Source organism: Pinus tabuliformis, chromosome 1_2, assembly GCF_031772625.1.
Source record: "Pinus tabuliformis cultivar Carrire ecotype Pingquan chromosome 1_2, CPIR1, whole genome shotgun sequence".
Taxonomy (NCBI): Eukaryota; Viridiplantae; Streptophyta; class Pinopsida; order Pinales; family Pinaceae; genus Pinus; species Pinus tabuliformis.
The window spans coordinates 788,320,796-788,337,731 of record NC_142298.1 but is presented as its reverse complement, the minus strand read 5'-3'; the positions used below and the strand labels follow the sequence as shown (position 1 = coordinate 788,337,731).

Sequence of the window (16,936 nt, the reverse complement as noted above, 5' to 3'; positions counted from 1 at the left end):
TAGCTCAAGCTAAAGATTTTAGATGGTTTACGATTTCAATTGTCGTTTTCATATAATCGATATGAAAAGATGACAAAAGTAACACGTGTAACAATAAGAATAGTAGAAAAAAATAGTTTGAGATTAATCACAATGAAGACTATTTTAATTGACTACATTCTTATTATTCACATTTTCTATCATTCAACACTACTATATTGTCACTTTGCATTCAAAAAAATTATTTCATCATTTTTCATCATTAAAGTTATTAACAATATTTATCATCTCAGCAAACTGAGGTAACTAAGAAAATTTAAAACTAAAATGACCAGATTAATCTCGGGCATATTTAGCATATTTAAAATGATTATATTAATATTATACGTATTTACATATTATTGATAAAGAAAATCATATCTCCGATAGATTTTCCTTGCTTGCACACCACTGAAATCAGCGTAGATCCATCTTAACTCCGGATCTATCAGGTGGCTAGAGGGATCAAATCTCTCAAGGTGAAAACCTTTTCTCAAGTTTTGCACTCAAAAAGGAGGTTTGCACTTCGAGAGATTTGATCCCTCTCAATGCTTGATAAATTCAGAGTTAAGATGGATCTAGGCTGCTTTTTAGCAAGCTATGATACACAAACTACTCACCGGATGAGTAAACATTTCTACAGAGTATTTTTGGAATGTAAATAGGTACATTATTTCAATGATAAAATCATCAATTAGGTTGGAAATTAGAATAAATGGGACCTATTGGTCTGCAAAAGGGGAATAAGAATTATTATTATTATTATTATTTTTTATTTTTTTCGTGGGTTCCCTGACCATTCCAATATCAATTAAAGTCTTAATGGCCTTGTAGGTTATTTGTCAAAGTGAAGGTATTGTTAGAAAATCAGAAAGGCAGAAAGGCTTTCTTGTACTTGATAATTACCTGTGATGTTCTTGACTTCTTATTAAGTTTTGTATCTTCTTTATTTTAGTTCAAGCAATTACCAAAGCAAAAACACATAAAACAATGAACACAAAATATAGGCACTATGTCAAGGAAAAACCCGCCTCGAGGGAAAAACCCGCCTCGAGGGAAAAACCCAATCAGAATTCTCTTCTTTTCAATAGTATTCTTTGAGACTCTTCACCCTAAACAAACACTAGACCTTCCCTCCACACCAAGTCAGCCTACCAGATCTTCGACCTCTTTTCCAGCTACTTCGACTATGTAGCAACTTCTGGCATAAAAAAGACTTGGAAGACTTCGATCTCCCAAACTAGGGCACGAAACAAAGAGAGAGAGGCACCAAAATTTTGCTTTTCTTTTTCTCCTTCGACTCCACCCAACTCGCACTTCCTTGGCTTCCTTAGACACACTTCACACTTCTTTAGCTTCCTTAGAAATATCGAACTTGCTTGAGATGCAATGCTTCAAATGAATTCAACTTGCTTCTATTTATAGGCTTCAAGGGAAGTCGAATTGATGTCCTTAAGCAGACTTGATCTCTTCTAGGCCGACTTGGTGTGGAGGATACATAAATTATATTTGACTCAATACTAAACCTTTTTACATGATTCAAAAGCCCAAAAAAGGTCTCTTTAAAAGTACAATGACTCTATTGACTCAGAATAAATCCTAGAAGTCCTCAATGGGGACTTCGACTTAAAACATGGTGACCCAAGCATGGAACCCATGCTTTAATAAGTCACAATAAAAATAATAATAATTTTTTTCTTTATTCTTTGACAAGTACATTACAAAATTACTCAAATACATTTAATGAAAGCCGAACCTAGTTACATTTTCCAACAGATATACATGGTCTTATAGTTGCTTTTATTTTTTAGTGAATTCCCCAACCATTCCTACCTCAATTAAAGTCTTAGAAACCTTGTGGATTATTTGTCCAAGTGAAGGGATACATGGTCTTCTTGTGAAGGCATGTGGTTCAATGTCTATTATCTATAATTTTAGGCATGTAAAAAATTTCTTCGTTCAGTTTGTTCCTCAGCTGCGGCCATTAATTCGTAAAAACCATGACCACTATCATCTGTGAAGGCATGAATACAGACCAGCAATTTCCAGCAGCTAGTACAGGAATATTAATGGTGCGAGTAAGATAAGATACTGGTGAAATCACTAACCTGCAACTCTGCGCTTGTTCGAAAGGTGACTTTAGACAAAGCAAAGTTTATCTCTACGGAGAATGCATCAAAACCAACAGAAAATATTCCCTTTTCTTTAGTGGAGCACTAGAGGGGAAGAGATTGCATTGCAAAGACATGTTTTCCTTGACTAGTGTTGAGTGGGGCTGATAAGGAATATTGTGGCTGGTTGAAGGTGGATTGCCATGTCTGGAGTTGTTACAGCGTCAGAAATCAAAATGGATAGTTAGAAGTTTCTCTCTCTGAGCAATGTGGATTGCTATTTGTGAGAAAGTTTAGGGCCAGCGTAATTTCACTATTGTGGTGTCATAGCCAAACTTGGGGACAGCATCTGCAATAGATTGCCCTTTCTATTAGAAACACTTTGTTAACCATTTCTTGCAGTAGTACCTAGATACTAGATTCAACAAATATTAGATAACGGGAGAATGCACATTCTCCTCTGGTAAAATGAACTGAAACGTGTCCACAAACAGTATTCTGTCTCCAAAATAAAAAATGAAAGGAAAAATAGACCAAAATTGGAGGGATTCAATTAGAAAGATAATTAAGACTAGTCATCCTGAGAAATTCCGTACATGACATAGACAAGACAATGTTAGCTGCCAAGCCCTTGGCCAAATAAAGATGATAGCCAAATTCCCAAAGTTACAGTACCAACTGTTGCAGTAGCTTGCAAAATTTCACTTCCAAAATTTTGCTCTTCCTCTGGTCCATCCTGCTGTGCAACTCTCCTGTACATAGAAGTTAGAACATAATCATGACTAAATGCAAGGCTCGAATTTCAATGAAAAACAAGAGAGATTCAACTGCTCTATTGAAATTTGGCACAATCAACTATACTGTCATCTCATGTTGTGCAACCATGTCCAAAGTTCTGAACTAAATCAAATTGACACACAACCCTTCCTAGGAAGGTAAAGCATGACAGAATTTCACTTTCTTCAAACAGCAGATCCCTCTACATAAACTTATTTAAGATATATATGCATTTGCTTACCCAAAGTCTGCGATGATAATACTAACATTGTCCTGTGCATTTCTCTTCTGCAACGCAAACATAGTATTGTCATAACCTTACTGTAAGACGTGAAAAAAAGAAGCGAAATGCATAGACTTCCTTATCAGAAGTTACTGACCAAACTAGTTATACGAAAATCAAGAAACCATAGAGATTGAAACCTTTTAACATGGAAGAGTCAATTATGCTGAACAAAAGCAGAAATTTAAGTATGGGGGATTTTCGCAGTGCATTATATTAGATATCATTTTTTGGGATTCAACTGCGTTAAGTAAGTCATTCAAAGTATGACCATTTCCATAATGGGATCAAGGGATCTCTACCTGAATGGTTCATGAGGCACAATACTTGCTAAGGTTTTGCAAATGGGGTAGCAAGTTAAGTGGGCTTGATTGTGGGAAAAACTCCACAGTTAAGCGCGCTTGAGCCAGAGGAGTTCTGGGATGGGTGACCTCCTGGGAAGTCCTGGTTACCGGGTGCAAGCCCCGGAAGTGATGATTGATGCTATGTGATTCCCACATTTCACTAGTTTCAATCCCACTTCTTCACCCCTGTGAGCATCACCCGATGCAATGAGTGCTAAGTGAACTATTCAAAAATCATGAGAAATTAGTCACTTTACGACTACCTCTCATGGAAATGGTCATACTTTGAATGACTTACTTAACGCAGTTGAATCCCAAAAAATGATATCTAAAAGCAGAAATATTTACCAGAGCAGCATTGGCAAGTGCTTCACAAGCAAACTGCACAATAACAAGACCAAGACACTGATAAGAACTTGATACCTAGAATAAGGAAAAAAAAAATTGTGGGGGAAGGAAACAAAAAATAAAACTCTTATCTATACAAGGGAAAAAAATTAGAGCAAAGAAAAAGTCGTGGAGGAACACCTGCACATCACGATGTTGTCGAAGTTGATTCCTAACGAACTTTACTGCATCAGAACTATAATATATAAAAGTCATCAGTACTAGATCATGCCTCCTGTGATATGGTTAACTTGAGAAACAGAAAGTGGAAGACTAAAAATTACAACATCATCTCAGATGGCCTATCAAACTGAACAAGCATAACTGCTGCATAAACATAATTTACTCAAACCTGTGCATGCAATCCCAAAGGCCATCAGAGGCAACTATAATAAACTCTATATCAGGGCCCAAATCTGCATGATAAATGTCAGGTGTGGCAGTAACCCAGTCGCCACTAAGCTTGATTCTGCAATAGAAAGTCATTCAGGTATCTCCTAGTTGATTCTAAATTGCAGTAAACTCTTAGATGAGATAACGTTTGTCAGTTTTCAAAGTACATTACAGGAAGAATTCTTCAAGAAAGTTTTTACTTTACGTACACAGAATAGCAAATTATGCCAAAAGTAACAAGGAAATGGCATAAGTTCCAATAGCAAATGAAGAACTGAAGGTACATAACAATTGACAGTTCAGGTCTATAAATATAATAATTATGTAAATGAAAATGCCTTCTACAATATCCCTTCTTCAACAGAGCCAGATGAAGTTAGACGATAAAATGAGAAAGATATACACATGGATGTCCAGCGACATCCTCTTACAGGTCTAGAAAAGGTTTAAGATCTCAGCTACATCTCGAACCTGCATTCAATGTATACAAAGTCCGAACCACAAAATGTAACCTCAAGGGAACTCAGAAAGCCTATACATTGTGACCTCTGTAGGTCTTATCCACTCTTTAGGTCAGATCTCCTGCAGTACAAGGGGGGCTTCACTAGGTATAAGATTGCCAAAGCTATATCACTGAGGCTCAAGATGAAATTGAAAACTTAGCTTTAGCAAAACATAATTGTGAAAGATATTGATTTATTTTTTTTGTAACTATGGTCGGTCTTCATAATGTATGCTTGAGTCATTATGAATTTGTAAAGCGTATTTTAAAATGCTAAGAGTCAAAAGAAAAATATTTTTGTTCAGTCCCATTTGGACTTTCAAAAGAAAGAAATTTGAAATTTTTTAAATTAAAGTTCTTGGCTCCAAAATTGTAAAGTTGACCTCCTAGTCAAGTTGGCCCTCCAAATAGCTCAGGTTGGCTCCAATGAAGATGCGCCCATTCGGCCTCAGGAAAGATTATATAAAGGCACCACTTCGTCCCTCCAAAAGGTCAAGAAAGCTCACATATCTGAGGCAGAACAGAGAGCATTTCTGAGGCAGCTCGCATAGCTATTCTGTGGCAGTTCATATGGCCTTTCTGTGGCAGTTCGCATGGCCTTTCTGTGGCAATTCGTATGGCTTTTCTGAGGCATTCGTATGGCATTCCTAAGGCAGTTCATATAGCATATCTGAGACAACTTGGTTAACTGTTATGAGGCCAGCAAAGTATGATCTATGGAGGCTAGCAAAGGGTCATTGCAAGGATGAATCTCTGTTGAATTGTAGAAGGATGAACCTCTGTTGGACAAAGAATCAAATCTCTTCAACGGCAAGATTGACTTGACTAGGAAGATGGACCAGATTTGACCTAGTAGTAAATGTAGATGTATCTCTGATGAATTGAAGAATTCTGGATAGAAAAGGGTTGCTGGGTTTTTCCCCATGTGGATTTTCCTACAGTAAATCTTTGTGGTCTTTGTGTGGCTGTCTGTTTATGATCTCACTGTCTTAAATATTGCATTGTTGATGTCTTTTGTATAATTTGCTTAATGATGAATCTGTGGATGAAATTAATGTGTAAGAGAATTAAATCATCATAACGAATTATCAGTATAGAAGACATATGTATATTCAACATGGTATCAGAGCAGCCCTGAAAAGGAAGTCATCTAGTCTTCATCTAGGGCCTAATTTGTCAAATAGTCCTAGTTGCCTTAGTTCAAAAATCAAAGTCTAGATTCGCCTTTCTGGAAGAAGCCTTGACCTACTTTGTTGGTCAAAGATGTGTTTATTTTTCCATGACACTGGAGTCTAAGATAGAATCTTAAATCACTGACATTACCAATCCAAGTATCACAACAAGACTACTTTGCAGAGCAGAACAATGTACAATAGTAAATCTACTAGTGCACAAAATATACACAACGTTTTACACAATTTTACAACAACCCAACTTCATTATATTAATCAAACTAATAATGCAATAGTCTAGGGCTCTTGTACCAAGGATAATGTCTCTCAAACATCCACTACTACAAGAATAAAAGATACAAGATACACTGACGGTCTAGCTGATGTAGTGCACAATCACAACTGCTTTGTCGTACCCTGTACATTGTGGGTCCTTCACTTCCTTTCTGCAGCCCCTGCCTCTATCAATGCACCAAATCCTTTATGCCATTGAAATCGGCTCTCCAATCTGCCCTTTAGTTGATCATAATTCCATCTGCAACACATGGGGTCTTCACGCTCACTAGTTGCTCCTTCGTCCTTGACTCCTTCAAGGCCACAACACTTTGAGACTTCTTGCCCACTGCTGCTCCTCAGCTACTCAGAGACTTCTTCCCACTATAGTCTTCCTACGCTACTCCATGAAGACTAACATAGGGCAGGAGCGCTGCCACCTGTCACTGCCAAACGTCTCTTCAACAATGAACATGGGCTAGAACAACAACTGCTCCTCGCTGGCCAGACCTTGAACTCAACTTCTCTTCCTCTTCTAGCAGCCACCTTAGTCCATCAAGGTGCTACTCTAGGCCACACTTGGTCCACTCTCACGCTGCCCTCCAACAAACCACAAATGTCCAATACCAAGTCTTCTCCTAGAACTACTCATCCACTAGCATCCAACCATCAACAAGAGAACATCTACAACACACTATTGCTGCCTCTTGCCTTGGGATCTATGCATCTACAAGTCTGGTTAGGGCACACCAACTGCCCTAAACCATTGCTCTAAGCCACTGTATTCCTTGTCCAAACTACTACCTCCTTTGTTGTCCATTCCTTGGCATCCAAAGCACTTCGGGCACCTCCACAAAGCTCTTCTATAAGGCAGATTGCTACAGCAAGAAGATCAACCTCAAGGCACAAGAGAATACCACTGTTTGAAGCCTTCCTTACCTCTGTTCACCTGCGGCTTTCTTCCTCGAAGTTGCGGCTTGAAGGGAAGTCCCTTACTAGGCAACAATGCCCACCAAACAAGTCTCCAAACTAGCTGTTGTAGCAGCAAGTACTGCGGCCAAAGCACAAAAGACACCCTACAACTTACCTCTGATCTGTGGCCTGGTCTTGCAAGTAAGTCTGCTCAAAACAGGAGATAAACTCCCCAACAGGTTCCCCCTACCTCCACGCAAGTTGCCTCAGACATGCGGCTCTATCTCTTCAAGGAATCAGTACCCAAACAAAGATAAACCCTCTCCAAATCTCATGCTGCTTGCCTCCTGTGTCCTTGCTTCAAATCTGCTATCCAAATTAGAGACATTCTTTCATGGATGATGCACTTGGATGTGAGAAATAACCTCCAACATAACTCTTATTTATATCTTTTTCAAGGGCTTCATCAAACTACCCTTGTGGGCTTGCCAACTTGTCATGACGCTTACAATAACCCTAGCTAACGTGAACAATACATGTGCAAACCCAACATCCACATATAAAAATTAATATCTCCATTTCTAGAACTCTGATTCGAGTGTTTTTTGCTGCCCCTTTCTCCTCTAAGGGTCCTCTAACACCTCCATGTGTCAAATCACTCAAAGTCCTCATGGTTTGACACCCACAATCTTGGGTGAAAATCCCATGCCTTGGGTTATGTTACCGCTCAAACTAGCAGGGGACCAAAGGGGAATCCCTAAAGGGAAAATGTTAGGCCAAGGACAACAAATGGAGTCTTAGCCCACTTGTCACCTCAACTAAGGCTCCCTTCTATTTACGGATTTTCACCGATGGGAGGAGACCCAGTATGTGTGGAGTCACTAATGAAGGATAAGTCAATGGATATGAGTGACCTGAACCACCCTTTCCCAAAATTTGAAGGATAAAGATTGCTTTCTTTGTAAGCAAGGTACTAGGTGATCTAGGGAAAGGAAGAGAGGATTTGAGGGTTAGGTATATGGGATAAGACGTGTGAAGGAGTTTCCCAATCCCTAAAATCCTTGTTAGCATTGGTATCTTGGATGATTTTTGAAGAATGGTATTTCAAAGGAGTGGGATCACACGGGGCCAAGTGGACCCAGTTTAAGGTACGAGGAAGGAATGTAGCAACCAATGATATTCTTACCCTAGACAAGGTGGATAGAGGATCAAAGAAAATATTATTACTCAAAGATGTTGGTTTGACCTTGGGAAGTGCTAGCCTTGGGGATGGCAGGGCAAGTTTTGGTCTCGGAGCTAGGGCTTGGCTTTTCTCCCAACTCCACCATCGGAATATCTTCAAATTTGGAGGAGATCTAGAGGAAAGGCTAGTACAGGAGACCCTAGGAGATCGAATTTTTTTAGTAGCTAGCTTGTCGGGAAATTGATGCCCTAGGCACCCCAATGTGGCTAGACTTGGGAGAAGGTGAAGAAATAAGAGTTTTGGTGACCACCCTTGGTAGATCAAAGCCTTAATCCTTGGGAGAATGGAGTCGATGTTGATTATGTGTAGTATCTCTTGGTTCCCAGTCAAGGAGGCCTCAAAATTACTTCACAAACCCTCTAGGTCAAGTGAAAGCAATCTTGCAGCTTTTATACTTCAAATGCACAAGAGGAATGGCTTATCAAGGTCAAATTTTACACTTAGGAGATTTCTCTCACACTACATGGCTCATACATGGAGAGAACGTTATATTAGAGACAATTCCACAATATTAAGCAATTATTGCATGCAGCAATTAGCCCTAAAACAACGAAAATTCTAATCCAACATCTATGGAAAAAAGTAACAAGAATAACATCAAAATTCCATACTTACATGTAGTAGAGTATATCCAACCATTCACAAATGACAATAGAGAAGCTCCATGAGAAGATAGGCCAATAACCATACATCAAAATTCATCCATAAAAGTTTCAATTCATCCTCCGGAAAAAGTGTAAATTCTCTAAAGAAGATAGAGATCCAATCCAAAGTGATGATGAGAAATGATCTCACCTCACTTGTATTTATACACATCTTAGGAGTTTGAATTAGCCTCCTTCGCCTAAATAAGCCCCAAAAATAAAACAATGTGCTAATAATACAACTTTTGGTGACAAGCCCACCAAACTAGCTCATAAATGAAAAAGTAAGCCTCTCAAGAGGTCAAATAATAATCTATGCATGTTGCAAGGCTCTCTAAGAGGCCTAATGAGGTCCATGGGTGCCACAATGAAGAACAGGACCCTCAAAAGCAGTGGGCAAGGGGTTGGCCCCTTGTAATAACCTGTGGTACTCCTGATCACATGCAGAGGCACACAAGTGTCCTCATGGGTCTTCAAACAAATCGAAGATGCCTGTAGGTTGCCTGCAAGGGCTAGGATGATAATGTAGGTGATGGCACATCATCGTACAATACCTGGATCATCTGCCAAGTGTATGGTGTAGATCTGGGGCCAGCTGGGAATGATGGATCAGGTGCATCCTCTTCGTTCAATAAGTGAACCATGAGCAATCTTTGAATGGATGTGGGGATCCATAGAGTGAAATCTGGTGCTGTGGAGGCCCATGGCTCTAAATGCTCACCCTATATGTGCCAATATAGCCCTCTGGAGGATTAGGACCCTGTATAGGGAGGCCAAACCCCAAATGGAAACCATCTGCAATCTTACATAAGATCCAATGTGTCCCCTAGATTTTTAGTACAAGAAGTCATTAGAGAAATCGAGTAAATGAACTTACCTAATCATGGACCACAGGTGGGGACTTCATAATGGCCTGCCCTTCCATAATGGGCTTTGGGATGTGCTAATGTCTCCTAAACTCCTAATGGGGTTAACCAAGCATCCTATTAGGTGGTTTCTACCTCTAAAGGGGATAATATAGTCAAGGTACATCTGTCAAAAGGTGGTGGTATGTGACAGATAGGTGAATGAAGTAGGGGATGAGAAGGGGCAACCCTGGGTCACATGCTGGGGTACAAGGGTAGCTAATAAGAGGAAAGCCCACACTTGGGTTGATAGTGTGTAGGAGGGAGCAATCGTGGTATATGAGGTGCCCCGGCCTTGATTTTTCCACCCTCTTTATATGACTTTTGCCTTTTTATGATTTTCTTTGATTAACTGCTAAGGGTTCAAGGGGTTAGAGCATGTTGTATAAGATATAGCAATGAATTCTCCCCTTTAAGGTGGGGTGGTTCATCGCCTACCAGGGGTTGGGACAATCATGGATTCCTATATGATGAAGAAGGCTCATAAAACCTGTTGGAACCAGGGTGATGGCCATGATGATGGGGTGGAGCTCATGCATTGGCTTTTACCCACATGCTAAATGTTTTTGTCCTGGACATCTTTTACATTGTGCGGTACTTTTCCTTTTGAATGTGGCCATATATGATTTTAACTTTCTTTTCAGTTGCACCAACCTTCGGGCTTAATTCCAGGCCATGACCCAAGGTGTGGATAAGGGGGAGAGGCGAGTTGACCCTATGTGGACCCGATCGAGGAATGTGGACCTAGGTGGGAGAAATGATGGATGGGGTGATAACGAATGGAAAGAGGGTAATATGAGCAGATAAGGGAGCGGGACCACGCAACCATTATTGAAGTTCCCCGTGAAATACCATCGTTAGAACCAAATGGTCAGTAGAAGAGATCCCACGAGACTAGAATCCAAGGTTAATTCCTAAAAGGGGTCTAGGGGACAAAAGCACATACCTAGCCTATTCTTTCCACCGAATCCCCCCATTAATCCATACCCAAAAGTGTCCATGATAAGCAAACTACAATACTCAATATCCAAATGACAAGGCATACCTTTAGATTCAGGAGGCCCACCTTCAAATATACGATCATGGCAGATGGGCGAGGGACCACCTGGTTGGCTCAAGTGGCAAAGAAATGGCACAATGAGCTAGCTGATGATTGCAAGGGATTGTTGGCTGCCAGTTGAGGACCCTCTTGAAGAAAATTATTCTCCTAGGGATATTACCCAAGCCCACAAATTACTTTTGTGGTGTTCCAACCTCCAAACCCTAGGGCTTGGAGTACCTCTTGATGTCGCTCAAATTGTACAGGCACCGCGACAACAATGCAAGGCAAGGGCTTTCACTCTTATCCCTGCCCTCTTCATTCTAGCTGTCTCCCAACAACAGGTTATGGGGGGTAGTCCCTATGAAATGAGAGAATGCAAGACTCATTGGCAACCAACAAGTCCGAGAGACACGGTTGAATGGCCTAGCCACTTGGTTAATTTTAGCAAGTTTTAAAGATTTGATTAGATTTATATGTGAGACCAGTGCCTTATGGAGTCAACTACTTGCTTTATATCAATTAAAGACCAAATGACCGGATGAACAAGCTCAGCTTAATGGATGCTTGACTATCCTAGATGAAATGCAAACCCTAAGATCTTGTATTTTAATTAAATGCCTAGATAAGTGTATCCCTTGATCTTTATCTATATTGAACCTAGTCTCTAAAATAAGTAGCAAAGAGAAGTCAAGGTGAAGCAAGCAAGGGCTCGGTTAACGATCCCTCTCCTAGAAATCTAACATACCCAATGCCTCCGGCACTGCAGAGACTGTGACTCTGACGACTGCGAGGTCACCATTTGAAATAAAATGTTCAGCAAAGAGAGTACAATGATCCAATTCACCTATCAAGAGTCAAAGGTCAATCCTTTGACTATACAACAAAGTCAACCAACCAATATCAAATGATGAGCCAAGAGTCAAATCTATCCCAAGTCAAGGCTAAAGCACATGAGATCTCCAAAACCCAGAAATCGTTTTGAGAAATTCTACCCGGATAAGGAGATATTAAAATAATTAATATTTTTAATGGGGTCTTAAGTATAAACTTAGGAAAATTAAAATATTAATGTGTACTAATATAATTTTTGGTTAAAAGGTTCCAAGAGACAAGGATCAAACCAAATATAATCTTAGCCGTTGATTATGGACTTAATCTCGGCCGTTGAAGACTCAACGGGAAGAGTATACGAGGAGGCTTGAGGGTTAGTTAGAGATACACCATATTGATCAGTCAGTTCGATTTTCTGGAGCGGGGTTTTCCTAAGAGAATCGAGCTAGTGATCTGTTGCAGCGAGGGGTAGTTCAGCATGAGGCCAAGAATACATAGCAGAGAGGCAAAGATAATACCAGAGAGACAGCGCAGGGCCTAGAGAGGCTTATTCACAAGCAGTTAGGAGCTACGCAGTGGCTAAAGAGGCCAACGTGAGTGACGCATAGGGTCTGAGAGCTGACGCAGAGGCTTCAGTAGCTGCGTAGAGGCTAGCAAAGCTGACACATGGCCAAGAGGCAATGCCAGAAGATTTTCGTGGGGCAAACTGACTACTAGTGAGCTAAGAGGGTGACACAGTCCCTATCAAAGTGACGCAGAGCAGTGGAAGTTGCCATAGTTGCTGTGGGATCATTCATCTGATGATTGATCAGCGAGAATATTTGTCTCCGAGGAGAGGTACTACTGCTAAGGGTATTCTTTGTTGGGTGAGCCATTTCTGGCACCCTAGTTGTCTTCAAAAACTGCATAATCATAAAACCCTCATATCTGTTGCACTAGTTTTCCCGCATTGGGTTCTTTTGGGGATGATTGTCCAAAAATAACTGTATCCCTTGTGTTTTTGTCTCAGTTATTTCAGTTGTTGATCTATATATGAGTTAAGGCTGCATTTGTGTTTATTTTCAGTATTTATATTTATAAATAACACATTAATGAAAAGAACAAGTAGGAGAAAATAAACCAGATAATGCAATAGGGATTTCTAACCTGTTAGACTTAGAAATTTCAACATGGTATCAGAGAATTACATATCACAGGAGAACTGAAGGCACCAGCAGTAATCTAAAGAATTTGCAGCAGAGGCAGTTGTCCCGAGAGACAGCATTGTTCCAGAGCAAAAACAACAGAGAAGAAGTGATGCAAAGGGCCTGCATCATCATTTCGAGCCAAGAGGAGGGTCGACGCAGAGGCAAAGAGGGGCAGATCAGACCTATGCAGTGTCCGGTCATCTTTCTCAGCCAGGAAGGATCAACGTTGTGGCCAAGAGGAGCAGATTTTGTCGTTGTCGAGATTGCGCATAGCATGAAAGGCTCAGTTTCTTCAGTTGTCGGGGCTTGGGGAGCTGTGGGCAGATTGTGATTGAGAAATTGGTGGTGTGCCGGTTCTGTCAGAACAGAACAGTACCTAAGGAGATGGAACCAAGGTAGAGAGAGTCGCTACCTTGACGGATTTCTAGCCAAGAAATCCAGATCAAGGTTGCAGTTGCAAGGAGGATTGGAGAGGAGCGATTCGACAATTGGCTAGAGGATTTCCAAGAGGGAAATCAAGACTTAGAGGGAGATTTCCAGGAGGGAAGTTGAAACTTAGAGGGAGTCCAGAAGAGGAGCTGAAATGGCAGTGAACGTACTGAGGGAACAGGATAGGCTAGATGGGACTTGCAACTTTGTCATCTGGAAGGCCAGGATCCTGGCAGTCCTGGATCGACATCGCATTAAGGACTTTGCCTTGAGAACTGTGGCTATCCCAATTGACCCAGCTGAGAACAAGTATGAAGATGCAATGGCGAGGGCGAAGTGCATGATCCTTGACGGGGTCAAAGATCATGTCATACTACATATTGCAAAGAAGAACACAACAAAGGAGATGTGGGACACTTTGACGACCTTGTATCGGGGCACTTTCGTGCAGAGGAAGATAATATTGAAGAATCACCTGCGGTCATATCAGAAGCAGAAGGGAGAGAAAATAGATCCATTCCTTCTCAGGTTGCAAGAGATTCGCGACCAGCTTACTTCCATGGGGTCTACACCGGATCCAGAATTTATGGACAGGACTACCCTGAATGCAGTCTCCGAGGAGTGGGCGACATTTTTCCAAAGTATTTTGGGCAGGGCTACTCTTCCTGGTTGGAAGGAGATGTGGGAAGCTCTTCGGCAGGAATAGATAAATGGAATGACTAAGGCGGGGAGTAGTGGCAAGAGAGGTCGAATCAAGAAAGAGGAGGAGGAGGATGCGACTCTAGCATCTACAGGACAACGAGGAAAAAGGAAAAAGAAGGATATCTCCAAAGTGAAGTGCTTCCACTGTGGGGAGCTGGGACATTATGCATCCCGGTGTCCCAGGAAGAAAAACAAGGGAGAGGCTTCTGATTCTAAGGCAACTCCAGCTAAGGCGAAGGAGGTCGAGACTGATGACAATTGTGCCATGAGTGCTCATGCACCTCTAGAGAAGAGGTGGGGAGACATCGAGTTCAAGTCAGGAGGACTACATACTAGGGGCACGATCCTTGAGGTGCCCAAACTCTTGGATCATATCCGGCTAAAGGAGCCCTTAACGACAGTAGCAGGATGATAAGGGTCGAGTGGAGCAAAGTGTAGTGGAGCAGCGAGGCAGTGCTTGGGTGCAGAAATCTGAGGTAGTGCAGTGGAGGTTGCAACAGTGTGAGAGGCACAGAGGTGTATGTAGCAGCGCAGTCGCAGTAGAGGGAGCACAAGATAGTAGCAAAGGCAGCTTCAATTTCACGAGGCTTCCAGACTGACTAGGATGTCAGTATTTTGGAGAAGTCAATTACCTATTTCTCGGTAACTAAGTTGCAAGCAGCAGTTAGCAGTGACAGTGCCAGGGACAGCATGGGAAGCATATTGAGAGGGAGCTGCAATACAGATGTAGTAGTGGAAGTGGCAATGTCATGGGCAGCAGTACAGGAAGCAGCAGTTCAAATGATGTGAGGCAGCATGCCAAGCATCAACACAAGTACTTGTGCAGAGGATCGGTGTGATGTTTCCATGGTGAAGCATTACTAGAGCACATTCCTCGCTAAGAGGGAGTGTTGATCTGTGGTAGCATCGGATGTGCTATAGCCATGACAATTGGTGGAGAGGCTAAAGCACATAAGATCTCCAAAACCCAAAAATTGTTTGGAGAAATTCTACCTGGATAAGGAGATATTAAAATAATTAATATTTTTAATGGGGTCTTAAGTATAAACTTAGGAAAATTAAAATATTAATGTGTATTAATATAATTTTGGGTTAGAAGGTTCCAAGAGACGAGGATCAAGCCAAATCTAATCTTAGCCATTGATTACAGACTTAATCTTGGCAGTTGAAGACTCAACAGGAAGAGTATAAGAGGAGGCTTGAGGGTCAGTTAGAGATAGACCATATTGATCAGTCAGTTCGATTTTCTGGAGCGGGGTTTTGCTGAGAGAATCGAGCTAATGATCTGTTGCAGCAAGGGGTAGTTCAGTACGAGGCCGAGAATACATAGATGAGAGGCAGAGATAGTACCAGAGAGACATCACAGAGCCTGGAGAGGCTGACGCATAGGCAGTTGGGAGCTACACAGAGGCTAAAGAGGCCAGCGTGAGTGACCCAAAGGGTCTGAGAGCTGACGCAGAAAGCCAAGTGGCTGAGGCAAAGGCTTTAGTAGCTACGTAGAGGCTCGCAGAGCTGACACAGGACCAAGAGGCAATGTCGAAAGATTTTCGTGGGGCAAACTGAGTGCTAGTGAGCTGAGAGAGTGACACAATCCCTATCAGAGTGACGCAGAGCAGTGGAAACTGCTATAGATTTTGTGCGATCGTTCATCTGGTGATTGATCAGCCATAATATTTGTCTCCGAGGAGAGGTACTACTGTCGAGGGCATTCTCTGTTGGGTGAGCCATTTCTGGCACCCTAGTTGTATTCAGAAACTGCATAATAATAAAACCCTCATATTTGTTGCACCGGTTTTCCTGCATTGGGTTTTGTTGGGGACGGTTGTCCAAAAATAACAATGTCCCTGGTGTGTTTCTCTCAGTTATTTCAGTTGTTGATCTGTATATGAGTTAAGGCCGCATTTGTGCTTATTTTCAATATTTATATTTATAAATAACTCGTTAATGAAAAGAACAAGTAGGAGAAAATAAACCAAATAATGCAGTAGAGATTTCTAACATGTCAGACTTAGAAATTTCAACATGGTATCAGAGCATTATAGATCACAGGAGAACTGAAGGCACCAGCAGTAATCTGAAGAATTTGCAGCAGTAGCAGTTGTCCCGAGAGACAGCGTTGTTCCAGAGCAGAAGCAGTAGAGAAGAAGTGACGCAAAGGGCCTGCGTCATCATTTCGAGCTAGGAGGAGGGTCAGCGCAGAGGCAGAGAGGGGCAGATCAGACCTACGCAATGCCCGATCATCTTTCTCAGCCAGGAAGGATCGACGCTATGGCCAGGAGGAGCAGATTCTATCATTGTCGGGATTGCGCAGAGCCTGAAAGGCTCAGTTTCTTCAGTTGTCGGGGCTTGGGGAGCTGTGGGCAAATTGTGATTGAGAAGTTGGTGGGGTGTTGGTTCTATCAAAACAGAACAGTACCTAAGGAGACGAAACCAAGGTAGAGGGAGTTGCTACCTTAACGATTTCTAGCCAACAAATCCAGATCCAAGTTGCAATTGGAAGGAGGATTAGAGAGGAGCGATTCGACAGTTGGCCAGAGGATTTCCAAGAGGGAAATCAGGACTTAGAGGGAGATTTCCAGGAGGGAAGTTGAAACTCAGAGGGAGTTCAGAAGAGGAGCTAGAATGGCAGTCAATGGACTAAGGGAACAAGACACGCTGGACGAGGCTTCCAACTTTGTCATCTGGAAGGCCAGGATCCTGGCAATCCTCAATCAACATTGCATGAAGGACTTTGCCTTAAGAACCATGGCTATCCCAGTTGACCTAGCTAAGAACGAGAAG

At 41.6% G+C, this 16,936-nt stretch overlaps 1 protein-coding gene across 3 annotated transcripts in view; it reads right to left on the bottom strand.

The window, feature by feature from the left end:
* Positions 1-2,545: 2,545 nt before the first annotated feature.
* LOC149208252 (putative protein phosphatase 2C 5) overlaps positions 2,546-16,936 on the bottom strand; it is a 191,942-nt gene continuing 177,551 nt past the window's right edge. For 2 of the 3 annotated variants that reach the window (XM_089395968.1, XM_089395969.1), the window contains exons 7-11: positions 4,273-4,389; positions 4,062-4,116; positions 3,882-3,914; positions 3,148-3,194; positions 2,546-2,881 (exon numbers count right to left, since the gene is read on the bottom strand). In XM_089395968.1, the coding sequence (XP_089252094.1) occupies positions 2,746-2,881; positions 3,148-3,194; positions 3,882-3,914; positions 4,062-4,116; positions 4,273-4,389 (388 nt within the window). In that variant the 3' untranslated portion in view covers positions 2,546-2,745. The remainder of the gene's footprint in view (positions 2,882-3,147; positions 3,195-3,881; positions 3,915-4,061; positions 4,117-4,272; positions 4,390-16,936) is intronic. The other variant, XM_089395971.1, reaches the window with a different exon arrangement.